The sequence below is a fragment of the Bufo gargarizans genome, chromosome 1 (assembly GCF_014858855.1).
Source record: "Bufo gargarizans isolate SCDJY-AF-19 chromosome 1, ASM1485885v1, whole genome shotgun sequence".
In the NCBI taxonomy this organism is placed as follows: Eukaryota; Metazoa; Chordata; class Amphibia; order Anura; family Bufonidae; genus Bufo; species Bufo gargarizans.
In genome coordinates this window covers 534134152-534150522 of record NC_058080.1, presented here as the reverse complement: position 1 = coordinate 534150522, position 16371 = coordinate 534134152, and the positions used below count along the sequence as shown (strand labels likewise).

At 43.9% G+C, this 16371-nt stretch overlaps 1 protein-coding gene across 3 annotated transcripts in view; it reads left to right on the top strand.

Annotated features, from left to right (window-relative positions):
* The window catches only part of CIT (citron rho-interacting serine/threonine kinase), a 153399-nt gene that overhangs the window by 44884 nt on the left and 92144 nt on the right, over positions 1 to 16371 (top strand). For all 3 annotated transcript variants that reach the window (XM_044275410.1, XM_044275408.1, XM_044275411.1), the window contains exons 10-12: positions 6722 to 6905; positions 9207 to 9315; positions 10068 to 10211. In XM_044275410.1, the coding sequence (XP_044131345.1) occupies positions 6722 to 6905; positions 9207 to 9315; positions 10068 to 10211 (437 nt within the window). The remainder of the gene's footprint in view (positions 1 to 6721; positions 6906 to 9206; positions 9316 to 10067; positions 10212 to 16371) is intronic.

Genomic DNA, 16371 nt, shown 5'->3' with positions numbered 1-16371 from the left:
TGAGTCCGACGCAATCTCTTAAGATTGCGTCTAAGGTGGCCTGTAGTACATGGTATGCATTAACCCTTCCTTCGGTGGAGTACATACTCCATTGCACATATATGGTGGGTACGTTCCAGCGAGTCGAGTGTTTCACTTACTCTGTATTCTCTATCCTCCAATTCCCCTTCTCTGGGAAAGTGGTTATGCTGGCACTGAGGTTTAGCTCCTACAGCTTGTTCTACTCCACAGGTGCAGATTTTCGTTAATGCTTGAGTTCGTGGTCACTCCAGTGGGACATCCCCCTCAGGTAGGGGTCCTACCCTGGAGCTAGCTTGACAGTTGCGCCTGTTCAGCGCCCTTCCGGGTAGAGTTTTGAGGTTAGCTCTACTTCACTGGGGCAGTGTGGTACGTGGCTTCTACGGATAGTCTCAGACCTCCCCCTCGGTTTTGCGCTGACTGGGCAAGCGTGGGCTACTACTGTGGGAGCGGTGTTGCTTACCACTACACTTAGTCCTACTTTTAACACTGCCACTTAGTCCTGGCTACTTTGGTACAGTGCCGGTCTCAGACGGGGAATGGGCTCAAACCTAGCCTATTCTTCTCCTGTCTTTTCCCCCTCTGGCTCAGGGTTCATAGCCGTCCCGCATGTCTTGGTAGTTCCTCCGTTGCTACCTTCCCTCATCTGCATTTGCACAGGGTATTAGCTTGGTGAACTTCCTTTCCAGGCTCGATCCGGTCCAGACTGGTGGGCTGTGGCGCCCTCCACATTCCTCCTTCTACGGGGACTCTTCCATTGGTCCGGGTGAGCTAACGGTATCTACACGAAAGCTTCCCACCTTTTTTCTCTAAAGCCAGAGTTCCTGAAGCGTGCGACGGGACGCCCTGATTCTCCTTGGTGGGAGTTCTCCCTCCTTACGTGTTTCTTCTCCTCCTTCCCAGGGTTCTACGGAGGATCCAGATGGAGGACATTCCAACAAATCCTAGTCGCTCCGAGTTGACACCGTAGCGTGTGGTATGCTGACCTCGTTTTCCTTCCTGGAGACGTCACTGCCACTCAGAGACGCTCTTCTTTCACTGGGTCCGGCCTTACATCTGCATTTCAATGTCGGCGTGGCTATTGAAACCTCCGTTCTGACATGGAGAGGGTTTTCGGCGGATGTCTTCCGCACTGTGATTCCGGCCAGGAAGCCTGCATCGCCCAGGGTCTATTGTGGGACCTGAAGGTCCTTCCTTGGCTTCTGTGAACGCCGGGACATCCCCTCTCTTCCTGTTTTTTCTCTCCCCACGGTCCTATCCTTCTATATTCAGGGTTGGACCTTGGTTTAGCCCTTAATTCCTTGATGGGTCAGGTGTTGGCGCTTCTGTCCTGGGGCAGCTTCCCGCCTACTCTGGGTTCCCTGGTGCCCATGGGAACTTTCCTTCAGGGAGCGGCTCATATGGTTCCTCTGTACCGTCCTTACAGCCTTGGGATCTGTATGTAGTTCTCTCAGCCTTCCAGTCTTCTCCTCTTGGGCCCTTGCGGGAGTTCTTACTCCGGTAGTTTTTCTTGTGGCTATCACATCCATCAGGCGGTGTCTTGGTTGGGGGTGCTCTCTTGCAAGATCCCCTTCCTGGTTCTTCTCAGGGATACGGCAGTTCTCCAGCCCATTCCTTCTTCTCCCGAAGGTGGTCTCTGACTTCCATATCATTGAAGTAATTGTCCTTCCTTCCCTGTCCCTTTCCTTCGCACCCTACGGAAGGGAGTTACATTATTGGACGTTGTCAGAGTTCTACTCCTTGTTAGCAGCCTCCAGTCCCTCTCGGCGTACAAACCACCATTTCGCTCCAGAGGGGCCTCGCTAGGGGTTGGCGGCCTCCAAAGGGCGATTGCACATTGGGTTCGTTCTGCAAGTGCTGACGTATACTGCGCCCGGAGCAGGGTTCCACCCTTAGGTGTCATGGCTCGCTCCACTGAGCGGTGGACGCTTCTTGGGCTCTGGGGCATCGTGCCTCAACTGCGCAGTTGTGTAACGAGGCTACCAGTCCAGTTTTTTCCAGGTGCATTCTTATGCATCGGCGGCCGCTGCTTAGCCTGCAAGGTCTTGCAGGCGGCAGTTTCTTAGCTACCAGCGGGGACGCTTGCTTCCATGGGTCTGTGGTTTTTCCCTCCCCGTGGACTGCTCTTGAACGTCCCACGGTTCCTGTGTCCCCCAATGAATATGGGCGAGAAAAGGAGATTTTTGTATAACTTACCAGTAAAATCTCTTTCTCGCTCTTCATTGGGGGACACAGCACCCACCCATTATTGTTGTCCGGCCACAGTTGTAGCCGTTGCTGGTTTGGGCTCCGTTGGGTCCTTTGACATGGTTGGTTTTCCACGTGTTTTTCTCTTTGGTTGGCTTGCTTCTCCTACTGCTTCTCACAAACTGAAGCTCTCTCTCCAGGCTGGAGGGGGTATAGCTGCCAGGGAAGGAGCTAACAGCTTTTACTAGTGTCAACGCCTCCTAGAGGTCATAGCTATACCCACGGTTCCTGTGTGCCCCAATGAAGAGAAATAGATTTTACTGGTAAGTTATACAAAAATCTCCTTTTTGTAGTCACTTATTATTTACAGTACCTACAGCAGATCCCCATTATTACTTGTGTAACTTAAAGACGTTATCCAGGAATTGATCAGGAGAGGTCATCATTACCACATCGGCAGGGGGTTTGAGCCCCAGCACCCCTACCGATCAGCTGTTTCAGTGAGCTGCCATCCTCACCGGAGCTCTTTGCAGCTTTCCAAGCACAGTGCTGTACATTGTATAGAGGATGTGCTTCATATTGCAGCTCAGCCCTATTGACTTGAATGGGGCTGAGTTGCAACTAAGCTATGACCGATGTACTGTGACCTCACACGGCCTATGAAGAGGATGCAGCGCTCGTGGAGCGTTGGCCTCTTCTAACAGCTGATCAGCGGGGGTCCCGGGTGTTGCCATGTGACGTTATATGGAATTTGCATTATTCCCTCCACTTACCCTTCTTGTGAACCCCCCCCCTTTTTTTTTTTTTTAGTCCCAACGTATTGCAATTGTATTTGAAATGTGAATTCTATATGGGTTGCTGACATTTTTGGAATATTCTATTTTACTCAATGAAAAGTTATGACAAAAAAACAAAGAAAAAAACAAGCTCTGCTATTTCTGACTTTATTGTTCGTGTGGGAAGTGTTATCAGTGATTGATAGCATTCTATGTGTAAAGGCTTTATTAGACTGTGCGATCATGTAGGCGATTGTCGGGAAGGAAGTTTTCCTTCCTGGCAATGGCCTGCTCGCTATTACATGCAGCGATCTCCTCCATAGTATGGGGAGGAGCGATCACTAATAACATCGCTGGTCCCCATCCTGACTAGTTGTTTGTTTGCCGGTGGCAGGTCTGCTGTCAGCAATGATTTTTAAGCCAGTAAAAAAAAATCTAGATTGCCTGTTTGCTCGTTCATTGGGTAATGTTACTATGAACTTTCGTTAGCGATGATCTGGCAAGAATATCTGCTGGTGTAATACAGACTGTGCAATCATGCAGGCGATTGTCGGAAGGAAAGAGTTCCTTCCTAGCAGTCGCCTGCTCGCTATTACATGCAGCGCTCTCCTCCATAGTATGGGGAGGAGCAATTGCAAATGCCATTGCTCGGCCCCATACTGACTAGTTGTTTGCTGGCAGCAGATCTGTCACCGGCAAACAATGATTTTTAAGCCAGTTTAAAAATCTGAATTGCCCAATAAACAAGCATTTGCTCGTTCATCGGGTAATCGGTGGCAGTATTATACTGACAAATCATCGTTAATGAACGTTACTATGAACTCTTGCTATGGATGATTTTGGCAGATTATCTAACAGTGTAATACAGCCTTTAGTGTTTATACAGAGATAGCGGTAAGTCACCGATAGTTGTACACGGGGATGTGTTATCAGTGATAGCATTCTCTGTGTAAGTGTGTATACATACTTACACTGATAACATTGATCACACCTCCCCGTATAAAAAAATTGCAGAGATTTAAATATGTAGATTAGACGTTTTACTGAATCTTTTCCCATAAAACTATAGTAGTCCCTGAAGTTACAATATTAATTAGTTCCAGGATGGCCATTGTAGGTTGAAAGCATTGTAACTTGAGTCCATAACTCTATTGAAAACTGATAATTGGTTCCAAAGCCACAAAATGTCATCCCAAGATGAGAAAAAATGCAGATAAGTAAGAAATAATGCAAGTCCTTACATATAACAGTCAGGAATAGATGCTGGAAGTTGCAAATCACTTTCTATGATGAGGACAGAAGCTTCTTCTTCAGGGTCCTGTATTGCACCCAGTGTACCAGAAAATAAAGTGGAGCCATGCTTCCATGACATCCAAAAGAGGAGCTGATTCTGACATGGACAGTGGGCAGTACAAGACATGTAGTACCGCACTGTACTGTAGATGCGCTAATAAACAACCAATACAGGGGTTTTACCAGTGAAATGGTCATGTTGATTGGTTAGATCCAAGTCTAAGGCATTGTATGTTGAGTCTAGTTTCAACTTACGATTGCCTAGGAAAGATCATTTTATTTTGAAAATATTCTATCCTGAAGCCATTGTTTCTTCAGGGACCAATTGTACATCAATCTGCTCAGCTCTTCTTGCTCTATAACATGCTGCCTGTAGATTGCATTGCATTTCACACCTTTTACACCTACCGATAATCTGGCTGTGTAAAAGATGCCGTTTGATCACCCGATGAATGAGCAAATGATCATTCACTGGGTGATCATGTCTTTCACCCGGCACCTAAAATCATTGTTTCTGTGCAGCAGATTATGCTGGGGACAAGCTGTACTGATGGCTTGTCCCCATACAGAGGAGGTGAATGCTGCATGTAAATGTAGCCCTCACCTCTGCTCATGCTCAAGCAATTATTGGGAACGTACCAAATGTTCCATGTAAAAGAACCTTTACTGTCCTCTCCTCGGGTAATGTGCTACCACAGTGCCACCAGCTACCTTGCCCACAGTTTCTCTAAAATGTAGTCGCGTCCCCTTAATACTTCCTTTCACTGCATGTGGTAGTGCCTTTACCCTATAGTGCCCCCACAGTGGGTACTGCTCACCTCACCCAATACTCACCTCCACCATGCTTCTGTGCTGCACCTTGTGGATCTGGGTGCTATCAGTGACCTGTGGAAGCGGTGACTGGATTGGAATTTGTCTGCATTTAGAAGTATTTGTATAGTCTAATAAATGGCCATAATATGTATAGGCACAAAAAGTAGAGCTTGTTTTTAATGAAAAATCTTATTTTACTGGTGTATCCCTGCTCTTGCATGATGATGCTTTCTATAGGTACATGTTGTATGAATGAAGTATTTTAAATGACTAGAAGATATTAGAAGTTATGTAGAAGTTTCAGTCTGACACACTTGTAATACTGCTGCCGTGTTGTATTGATGCGCTTGCGCTGGTTTGTCACATGCTGCTGATTTAATTTGACACCTGAATATATCAAGGCCTTCTTCAGTGCGGAGGTGGAAATAAATATATAATTGTGTGGCTTTGCGTTTCCTCATTGGACGCAGGATTTACACACACACACACACACACACACAGTGTCAGTGCATACAAGTATTTACTGTTTTCTTTCCTCTTGATCCTTACAGAGCTAATTTTAGGCTTGCGTTCCAGTGGGTGTCAAATTAGTGTAGAAGGCAGTGGTGGAGAGTGTTTTGCAAGCGGTGGCCTCATTGTAATGTAAATGGCCCTGCTCGGCTGCCTGTGCTGCTCCTCATCCTCATTGTCCCTGCTCACTGTGCAAAAATGAGCTGCTGCTACATTCCACGGCCTGTGTGACCCTCCAAAGAGCAAATCCGCAAACGAGGCTGTATGTTGCCGGCAGTGTCCCGAGCCGCCGTGTGGACCACCATCAAATATCTGTTGTGTAGTATTAAATAATTCCCCCCTAATTGCATTATTTAGCCAGATTCTGCAGTCTGTGCTCTTGGAAGCATGCTGACAATCTGTACAGCTGAATGATTGTGTCGCTCATATGAACGGTGCCACACTAATTGCACATATGTTTTTGTTTTTTTTACTGCTTGCTTTGGAATACACTGGTAAAAGCCCGATGACAATCTATGTGGATTGGGATATTTTTTTCCTTTCGCATATCCTATTGGCCCAGAGGAGATTTATTCTGGATCCATGGTAACAGTATTAGAACCGGGAGGATCTTCAATATCACAATGCCTCCTAAGGCTGCTGCTATCTCAGTAGCTGCCTGATGGACTGTAGAGAAGGCCAGCACATTTCTATATGAATAATGCCCCTTCACCATTCCAGCTTCCCTTGCGTTTCTGTAAAATAGAAAGGTCTGAGTGATCTGCCAGCCTCTGTATCCCTCTGAATATTTTAGCTTGCCTCTTTGAACAGATATCGTCATCACATCAGCATGATGGTTGAATGTAATGGGCAAACGCGCTGGGCTCCGTTTTTTGTTTTTTTTAAGGGGGTTGCACTGACGACGGTTGATGGCTGCTTGTTCTAGCAGGTGAAGAGATCCCGGAACTCTAGTAATCTTGGAAAGGGGTCGTTCTTGCTTGGAGGGGTTAATATGCTGTTGCTGTAATAGATTTCATAGCAGTGACTCAGTCTGCCAGTTCCTGAGAGAGCACAGGCTGCAGTGCTGGTGCAGCTAATGAAGCAGGTTCCTGGATTGTAATCCTCATTTCTCTCATTCTGACCAGCTCCTCCTCCGTTTGTTCCTACCTTAAAGTCTGACGATGACACCTCAAATTTTGACGAGCCGGAGAAGAATTTACGCGCTTTGCCCTCTTCGTGCCACTTGAGCGCTGCAGGTTTCTCGGGCGAAGGGCTTCCGTTTGTGGGGTTTTCATACATCAAGGTTCTTGGCGCATTCACCAAATCTGAGTAAGTATGTGTGACGGTCCTGACTTGGCTGAAGAATGCAGGTTTCTGTGACCTGCAGTGCTGTTTGTATGCTATCTGCATCACACTACTCCTGCTGACATTAATACGTATCCATCTCAATGGTTTCTTCCCTTTTCTGGTGTAACGGTGCTGATGTGCATGAGATGGCTTTGCTGAAACAGCTGAGAAGTCGGTATTAAACAGCTACCTTACTTAGCATAGCTGCATCGAGTTCGGTTTGAAACCTTCTAAAAATAATACTTGATTATACCCTATACAATCAGCATGCCAAGATCTGTATAATGAACCTATCATGTAGCCTCCAAATCAGTTATGGCTTGTGACCTGCTCCCTTTCGAGAAGACTGCCTCATCACCGTCATTTCTGCAGGTTTTAAGGACCAGCCTTAAAGTACTTAATGTCTCCATTTTTTTTTTTCATTAGTAAAATATGAATGCTGTCGTCAAACTTTATATAGAAAGGGTGGATCCCCTGTTTCAAAGTGTGACCCCGGTAAACATGTCGGGAGGAAACGGAGAGGTAGTAGTAGATATGCTTTTATTCTTGGTACTCCTGATGGTTGTCAGACACCTTTTGAGGATGAAAGAACAACAGGCTTTTTCTGAAGAGTGTTTGATATTCCACACAAGCAATGTATCTGCATAGTTCCTGCAGCAGTGCAAGTGTGGTGGCACATCTACATTAGTAGCAGGACTTTAATAACCTGGCCACCACCGTTATGCAATCACTGTTCATGTATGCCTGAGCTTCAGTCTAAGTTACTCTTCTATTTTGAGAGGAGTCAAGGAGATGGATGGCAAAGATTTTTCCTCCCTGACCCAATATCTGAAGCCTGTGCGAAGCGAATGTACTTGTATAATGGTATGGAATGATATTTTGTCACAAAATATATTGTGCCGTTTCAAGGGCAGACAAAAATATACTGGCTGATCCATCTCCATAGCCAGGAAACAGCAGGAATAATATGGAAATGTTAAGGAAGAAGAGGAAATATATCTACAGCGATATGCACAGACCCTTAGGTTCATAGAATTGGATTTTGTGGAGTTGCCTTGGCCTGATCTGTTCCAACGTTGGGAATTGCTCCCAAGTATTTGTACTGTGATTATTCACAGTTGTCGTTTGGACTCATTTGTTACCTCTGCTGTTTGTCTTGTATACTTATTAAGAGCAATGGTTTGGGCTTTATTATGAAATCATAAAAAATTACCCAAGACTGAACTATTAATATTGAGTTTAATATTTTGGGGTAGGCCGATGCTGTAGAAGACTTTTCCAGACCAGAATTTGAGGAATTTAATCATTTTGTATGATTATTATGATTTTCATACATGATAACCCAGGTTTAAAGACTTTTCTCTACTAGGCCATGGCAGCTAGAAATCCTAATTTCAGATGTAGCTAGAAGCATAAGCCCAGCAATGGACAAGTGGTCATATATTTAGCAAACATGATCTTACTTCGCTACATAAGTCACATCCGTTTTTTACCCCCAAAGCTACCCAATCTGTATGATATTGAAAAAAATAGAAATGCCCCTTGCACGTCCAGCTTCCTCTAGTGGGCACCGGATTTAATACCAGTAAAGTGATGAACAGGCCCTTTTTTTCATGCTTTGATTAGGTAATAAATTCCCTTATTCCAAGAAAGAGGACATTGATTTGGTGATTCATTACTTCTTGTTCTGTGAGACCCAGGTGGGAGTGTCTCAGTAGTCCTGTAACAGGAAGCACTTTAAAATCTATGAACATTGATGTCATTTATGTATGGGTATTCGATTCATAGCAAAGATTCGGGCTTGGGGGTTGACAAACTTCTCACCTCATGCATACTGCTGGGTATGGTTGTTTTTTTTCTTCTCTGCACTTGATGTACTAGGTAGGAGGAAGATGGTATAAATTATTCTAGTTTCATCTGAAGGCTCATGTGCTTCTCTGATGTCCTGATGACCATGATTTGTGCACCCCAAGACATGAGTAATTCATGGAGGATGATGCCGGCAGTGATTGCGTTTTGTCATTTCTATGTGCTGCAGACGATTACCGGAGGTGTAGGAGTGGTAGTTGGTAAGGGAATGATCGTGCTTATGTTAGCAGGAAATGCGTTGCTTAATGGATTTAGGATATGGTGTTAGATGATAAGACTGGTTGGAAGCTATTCTTGCCAAAGAGTTGACATTCATTTAGATATTCGGTTTGTGGATAGCATTAGATATGAAACATTATTTTGTGTTGTCTTTTTTTGCCACATTTTGATCATATTTTTTTTTTTTTTTTTTAGGTCCATTGTGTCTGGCTTGGACTACTCTCCAGCCAAGACAAGCTCCATGGAGAAGAAGTTATTTCACAAGAGCAAAGAGCTGCAGGAAACACAGGACAAATGCCACAAGGTACTTAACTCAACACTTGGCCTCCCTGTTTGCAGCAGAAATTTACAGCCAATGCGTTCCTGCTGGGGATCAAGAGATTGGTTTTATCTTTTGGGTCAGAGAGCACTTGAGCAACAAGCGTTTGTCTTAAAGATGTTCTTACAGATTAACAGTCCGTTTAGCTTTGCAAGTCTCAACTGACTACACTGGATCTCCCACCTTAAGCCAAGAGTAGGAAAGAAGCGTCTTATGTGGGAGACGAGGACAGCTGACTTCATCCTCGGATATGACATCTAATACTTATGAGATGTTTTCAGAAAGATAGACCTTCCTTCTATACGTGTAGAAATCGTTTTGTGTTACCCTTTGTGTGCAACCTATGATCTTGGGCAAAGAAAATGGCTGAAATGTGATTATCCCCTGTACTGGACACTTTCTGAAGGACTTATATGGTTTATTTACAATATATATGATGAAGACGAGGCAAACCGTCTTCTCATCAGAGCTGGATTTGGGATAATACTGAAGGGACATAAGCAGGTGAAAAAAAAAAAAAAAAATGACTATCTTACTGGACTGCTGTGTGCTGTGGGCATTTTCATCGGACTGTGTGTAAATGTGAGCAGCCAGCCTGTGGATGACTTTGTGAGCCCACCGTTAGAAGAAGTGAGCGCGCTGTGACTTCTAATGTTCACTAGTTGCAGCATTTTCCTTTTTTATGGATTTCAATACCGTGAACTATATAAATCGTTTGCATTTTATGTATGTTACAGATGGAGCAAGAAATGACTCGACTACATCGTCGTGTGTCTGAGGTGGAGGCTGTACTCAGCCAAAAAGAAGTTGAATTAAAAGCATCTGAATCGCAGAGATCTCTACTGGAGCAAGACCTGGCAACCTACATCACAGAATGCAGCGTGAGCATCAAATCCTACACTCCCTTAGGAATAATGTCCATTCTGTTGGAAGATTGTATACATTGATCGTCCAACTTGCTGTTTTGCAGGGATTCCAGGGGGTAGTTTTCTGAAAGACTTGTTGTTCAGCAACAACTTATGTTAAAATGACAAATCACAGATTGAGCTCTGCCATGTTTTGTGGCCCTACTCTGCTCTTTCATTGATGAGTTGCAGATCTGTTGTTCAGCATGAGTGATTTTTAAAGATAACACTCATCAATGATAGAAAAATAAATAAAAAATCTGACATGGCAGATCAACTTTCCAAATATTATCTGCCACTGGTCGTCATCTGTCACACTTGCTTGGGTCATGACAAGACACCGGGGGAGATATTCTAAGATTGGTGTTACAGACGCCAGTCTTAGTTTAAAGTCTGTTGGTGAAAAATGCACCAAATTTATTAAGAGGCACACGCCTCTAAATACGTATATTAGACTTTCAAATGAGCACCAACTTTGAGCTGGAGTAGATTTGAACCATTGCTTAAGCCAGTTTCTGGGGGTAAATGATAGTAGATCTGGTGGGCTGCAGGAGTGCTGCTCATTGTTCACATGACCACAGCAGCATATTACTGACCTCAGGGGTACTGTGTGCATGAATGGCATGAGACTACTGAGGCCAGTGACTGGCTGCCGCAGTCATGTGAAAGATGAACAGCATGTGACTGCTTAAGGCCCAAAGGGGACTGGAGCGCTGGCGCAGGAATGGTCCTTTGAAACAATTGGCAGACAGCTCCAATTCCTTGATTGATGGGTATCACTTTATGCACATTCATATTGTAAAAGCAGTGATTTGTGAATTAGGACCACCCACTGGACTCCTAATCATAAGAGGAGCGGGCATTTCAATCAATAAGTCACATGTTATACTGAATATTTTCCTATAAAACTGCATCAATCTGCTCAGCTCCCCCTGCTCTATAGCACAGATTGCACAGTAATTCCAATGTTCCCTTTAATACGTTTCCTTGGAGACCACAGCCAGTTTTTGTGTCAAATTTGACAGAAAAATATTCATTTTGCGTAAATTTGTCACAAGTAGGCAAACATTTTAGCGCAACTGTTGGCAAAAACAGGTAAAATCTCCCAAAGGTTTAGTCTCTGCCATGCTGTCTGCCAATTATTAAAAAAATATTGGAAAACCCTTATTACTTATTGCAAACAGTGAAGTGGAGGGAGGGCTCCTTCTGTAGTCAGTTGCCTTCAGTCAGACAGGTTTGTGTCATCTTAGGAACACATAGGATGTCTTTTTTTTCTTCCTCCCAGCTTAAGTTGTAATAGAGGACATAATAGGAGATGCTGATATTAAAGCAGGAGGTATTGGACTTTTCTCCACATTCAGTATTACAGCTTGTGTCCCATGGTGAAAATCTAGCTGTCTGCTCTCCCTGCTGCAGTCTGTGGAAAAACTACACAAAGCATCATTTTAGAATTCAAGAGGACCTTTCACCGCTCCTGACATGTCTGTGTAATAGCTCCATCTACTCCATGTAATAACAATTCTGGAGCAGTTATTCTTATGGCTGTATGCTGTGCCATTCCTCTGTTATTTCTACTAGAAGTTATGAATGAATTGCTAGCAGTCTGCAGTAAGGGTACAGAGGGGAGGGAACAATCAGTGCTGCCATTTTCAGTCTGTGCAGGTACACCCCCCTAACTGGTTACCGCCCCTCTGTACCCTTACTGAAGGCTAATATCAATTCATTCAGGACTTATAGTGCAAATAATAGAGGCTAGATGCTCCAGAATTGTTAGTATGTGGGGAATACATGTAAGCTATTAAAATAGGCATGTCAGGAGTGGTGAAAGGTCCTCTTTAAAGAGGTATTCCGGTTATATTTAAATTGCTGGAGGTGCTACCGCTGGTACCCCCACCAATCACAAGAATGGAGGTCCTGTACCCCCTGCAGCCCCTGAAATGAACGGAGCAGCTGGTTGGGCATGTGTGCGACCTCTCCAGTCATTTCTTTGGAAATTGCAGAGATTGCTAGAAGCATCAGGTAGCCACAGCACCCCTCCTGATCTCAACTGTATGGCCTTCCTCAGGACGGCAGTATTTTGTGCAGTAATGTGTTATTTGGCTCTGCTGGGCAGTATTTTGTTGCTTCACTAATGTTTTGCTGTCCCCACCTGCTTGTGTTGCTCTGTCTTCTGTCAATTTGGCCCCGCCTACAACATGGGGCCACTTTTAGTTTTCCCAGGGCCACTTTAAGTTCGCTGTCTGCTCTTGAGAACAGCTGATTGAGGGCCGATTACATCTTATAGGGGTTTTACAGGTTTTTTTTTTTGTAAAGAAGCATACTTTTTCGGTACTATAAAGTTTAGCAACTTTCTAATTCATTGTTTCAGTTCCTGAAGATGGCTTTAGAAGATTTCTTCTTGCTGGCACAGTTTACAGATGGGACTATAGATATATTTTCTGTCATTTGCTGTAAAATGTTTGCAAACTTGTGTAAGAAATGTATGCAAAAAAAGTGAGTGTGATCTTCAAGGGAAATTGAAGATAAATTTCCATTGCAAATCTACACTGCTTCATAGTAACATAGGTCTTGGGAATGGTGAGGAATTGAAGCCTAAAGTGCATTAGAAAGTTGCTGAAATTTAGAGGGGTTATCCCGTGGTTAATTTACAAAATGAAAATCAGACATCGTATAGACATCGTATAGTACATGACCATGTGTAACAAACCTAGAACCAGTCCTGAACCTCACATGGATCCAGAGATCTCCACATTCATTGCTACAATTGCTCTGTTAGACTTATTTCAAGCTGGCAACTTGGGTCGGGTGGGGGGGTTGGTGGGACTCATAGGAGAGACAGTGAGAGTCCTGCTTACCCTGCCCACTCACAGCACTCTGTGTACGCACACTCATACAAAGAGAGCTGTCAATCACTTTGTTGGGGCGGGGTAATGAGGACTGTCATTTGCTTTTTATGTAGAAATTCTGTTCCAAAATCATATGAACCCTATATGTCACACAAGCTGAGCTTGTTTACCTCTATCACAGATAGAGCAGCATAAATCATATGCTTGGTTTGTATTAAACTGACCGTTTTAAACTCTTTTAAATTCTTCCCAAATAAAAACCTATATTTTAATAATTCCATTATTAGATGGCAATAGGGATGATTTTGGTGTCCTTTTAGAAAAAGTACATAAACATAAAAATAACTTTTAATAAAGATATAATAAAAATCGCCCTATATACCAAGGCGGATGAGATTATATATTCATTGGCAGGGATATAGCCCGACTACCACTGAACATGTGGCATCCACTAGGTAGTCAAAATTATGAAGTGTATAGATAGCTTAGATAAGGGCAATAGTAATGGCAGAAATAGGAGGCAATGATATAAGTGCCAGGGAGAGAAAAGAAAAAAACTCCCTGTACAAGCCCTAACTAGGCCTCAGCCCAGGGACAATCCCTGATGGTGGAATTTTCCTGTCCTCGTACCTACCCTGTCTAACCCTAGGAGGCCCTACAAGGTAGAAACTCCCCTGGGGTAGAGGATTGATAGAAAAGATAGAGGAAAAAGTACCCCTTGATAATAATTAGTTGGAAATAACACCCCGACGCGTTTCCCCCCTTCCTAGGTTCCTCAGGGAGTAGATAATAGCTGAGTACATATAGATAATGTTGGTAACATACTTTATCCAAGGGATAGTAACTGATAACATTCACATATAGATACCATACTTATTTAGAAGGCAGACCTTATGGTAGAAGCTGAATACATCACATGTTACCCGCTGTTAAAGGGAAAAGATATCACAAGTGATGTGCCCCATTCAAAATCAGACTGCCTCCTGCCAGGTGCTCGATGGGGCAGGGAATAACAGAATGCTGTGTTGGCATCAAGTGATCAGCTTTTATGTTTTAATCCAGACAATATTGGTCTGTTCAGGGGCGGACTAGCTATAGGGGAAATTTTCCGGTGGGCTAATGCCCAGGGGGCTGCCCAAGCCTTCCTCATGGCCGCTTTCCAGGTACATAATGATCTGATGCTCTCAGCACTAAGTCCTCCCGGACTCAACTGTACGCCTGTCCTCGGGATGGTGATACAGCTGAATACTGTGGTGAGGGAGGCAGTATGATGTGCTGAATTCTGGTATTTGCTTCTCCTGAGGCAGTATATTGTGCTGCACTGTATATTTGGTTCTGCTGGGGTGGTATTCTGTGCTGCACTATAATATTGCTGGCCCCGCCTGCTTGTGTTGCCCCGCCTTTTGTCAATTTGGACCCACCTACTACATGGGGCCCCTTTTAGTTTTTTCCCAGAAAATCTGTAGCTCCTACCCCTGTCAATCAGTATAATGGCATTTGCATAGTCTCTGCAGAGTTAATGGGAGACAGGCTGGTGTACGTACCGGACACGGAAACAAAATACGTTTGTGTGAATGTAGCCTAACAGTTCCTCACAGCCCTACATCCTGTCAGCACCAAGCTCCGCCCTTTCTACAATGTCTGACATAGGCTGTCTGAGCATGCCCAGTGCACTCAGTCACATATAACAATATTCATTCTACATAGATGGATGCATAACTTAAAACCAACCTCTGTTACATATCAAACATAGTGAACAGTGGAACACAGGGTATACAAACCACACAACAGGCTGTGGTATATACCACAGACATGTCTAACCCTCTTACATGCCCTTTAAATCCTCATGCCCTATACTTTTGTGGAGCCATTCTCCTCAAAGCTCAGCACTTTGGACATCTGATCGCTCCTTCTTCCAATTTCACCCCTCAGACTCATCTCCTCCTTTGCCCCATAATGAAATGAATGGATCCTACAGCCTCACTGTTCCTTCTATTATACACGGAGGTGTTTCTTTGGGGGTTTGTGAGATACACCATCTAGACGATGCTATGGTGCCTCATAGGTATTACTAGCCCATTATGTGCAGATAAAGTTATGACCGTTAGCACATCACAGTAGTATGTGTTACCATAGCATTAACAAAATAATTATATACGTTTTGGTTAGATTTACAGTAATCAAATCTTTAAAAGGGTTGTCTCTCTTCAGCAAATAACATTTATCATGTAAAAAAAGTTAATATAGGCCACTCACTAATGTATTGGTATTGTCCGTATTGCCTCCTTTGCTGGCTGGATTCATTTTTCCATCACATCTACACTGCTTGTTTCCATGGTTACAGACCACCCTGCAATCCAGCAGTGCAGGCCTTGCTTGCACACTATAGAAAAAAGCATTGGCCTATGTCTCTGATGGCTAACATCCGGCACTGCAGCTGTGGTAAAACTACAATTCCCAAGATGCACACTTGCTTAGCTGTTTTCAGAACTCCATTGAAATGAATGGAGCATGCTGGGAGATGTAGTTTCACCACAGCTGGAGTGCCGGAGGTTAGCCATCACTGGCCTATGTGCACTCCCATGGTCCCAGCCACAGAGAGGCTTACACTTTTTTCTATAGTGTGCAGCCACATTGCTGGTACGGTCAAATGCTGAGAATTTGCCTCAGAATGGCAGCGTTTCTGTTTGGTGTGGACATACCCGTACAACGGAAGGGAGGTTGTCCCACTCCCAGGGTATTGTCTATCTGGTATATTTTATGTAGTGTGCGCGGTTTCGCTTATCTCTGTTCTAACCTCAGATTTTTGGTAAATTGGTACCCACTTAAAGGGCCAGATTTATCATTAGCTCAGGTCAGAATAATGGAATGAAAGTCCCAAAAAAAGTCCCAAACACTAAAACTGCGCACAAATTTGCGATTTTTTTCTGCTCTGCACTATGCTCGCCAGTTTTCTGAAAGTGGGCGTGTTTTCTTATGTAAATTAATCTCTAGACAGATTTACTTTTGGGACTATTTAAAAAGTCGCAATTTCACTCCAGTGAGGACCATGCTTATCTTATGAGACTTTTTAATAGAACATGCGACTTTTTCATAAAAACGTGCGACTTTTGTAAAGCTGCTTACTGACGGATAAACTGCTACCGTCAAACCACATTGATTACAGTCTTAAAGGGGCGATCATAAATCTGACTTGGCTAAAACTGACTTTAGCCATATGTGAAAGTGGAGTGAGCTGTTAGTCATGATAAAGAGTCATGAGCAGCCAATGGGAGACCGGGACGATACTC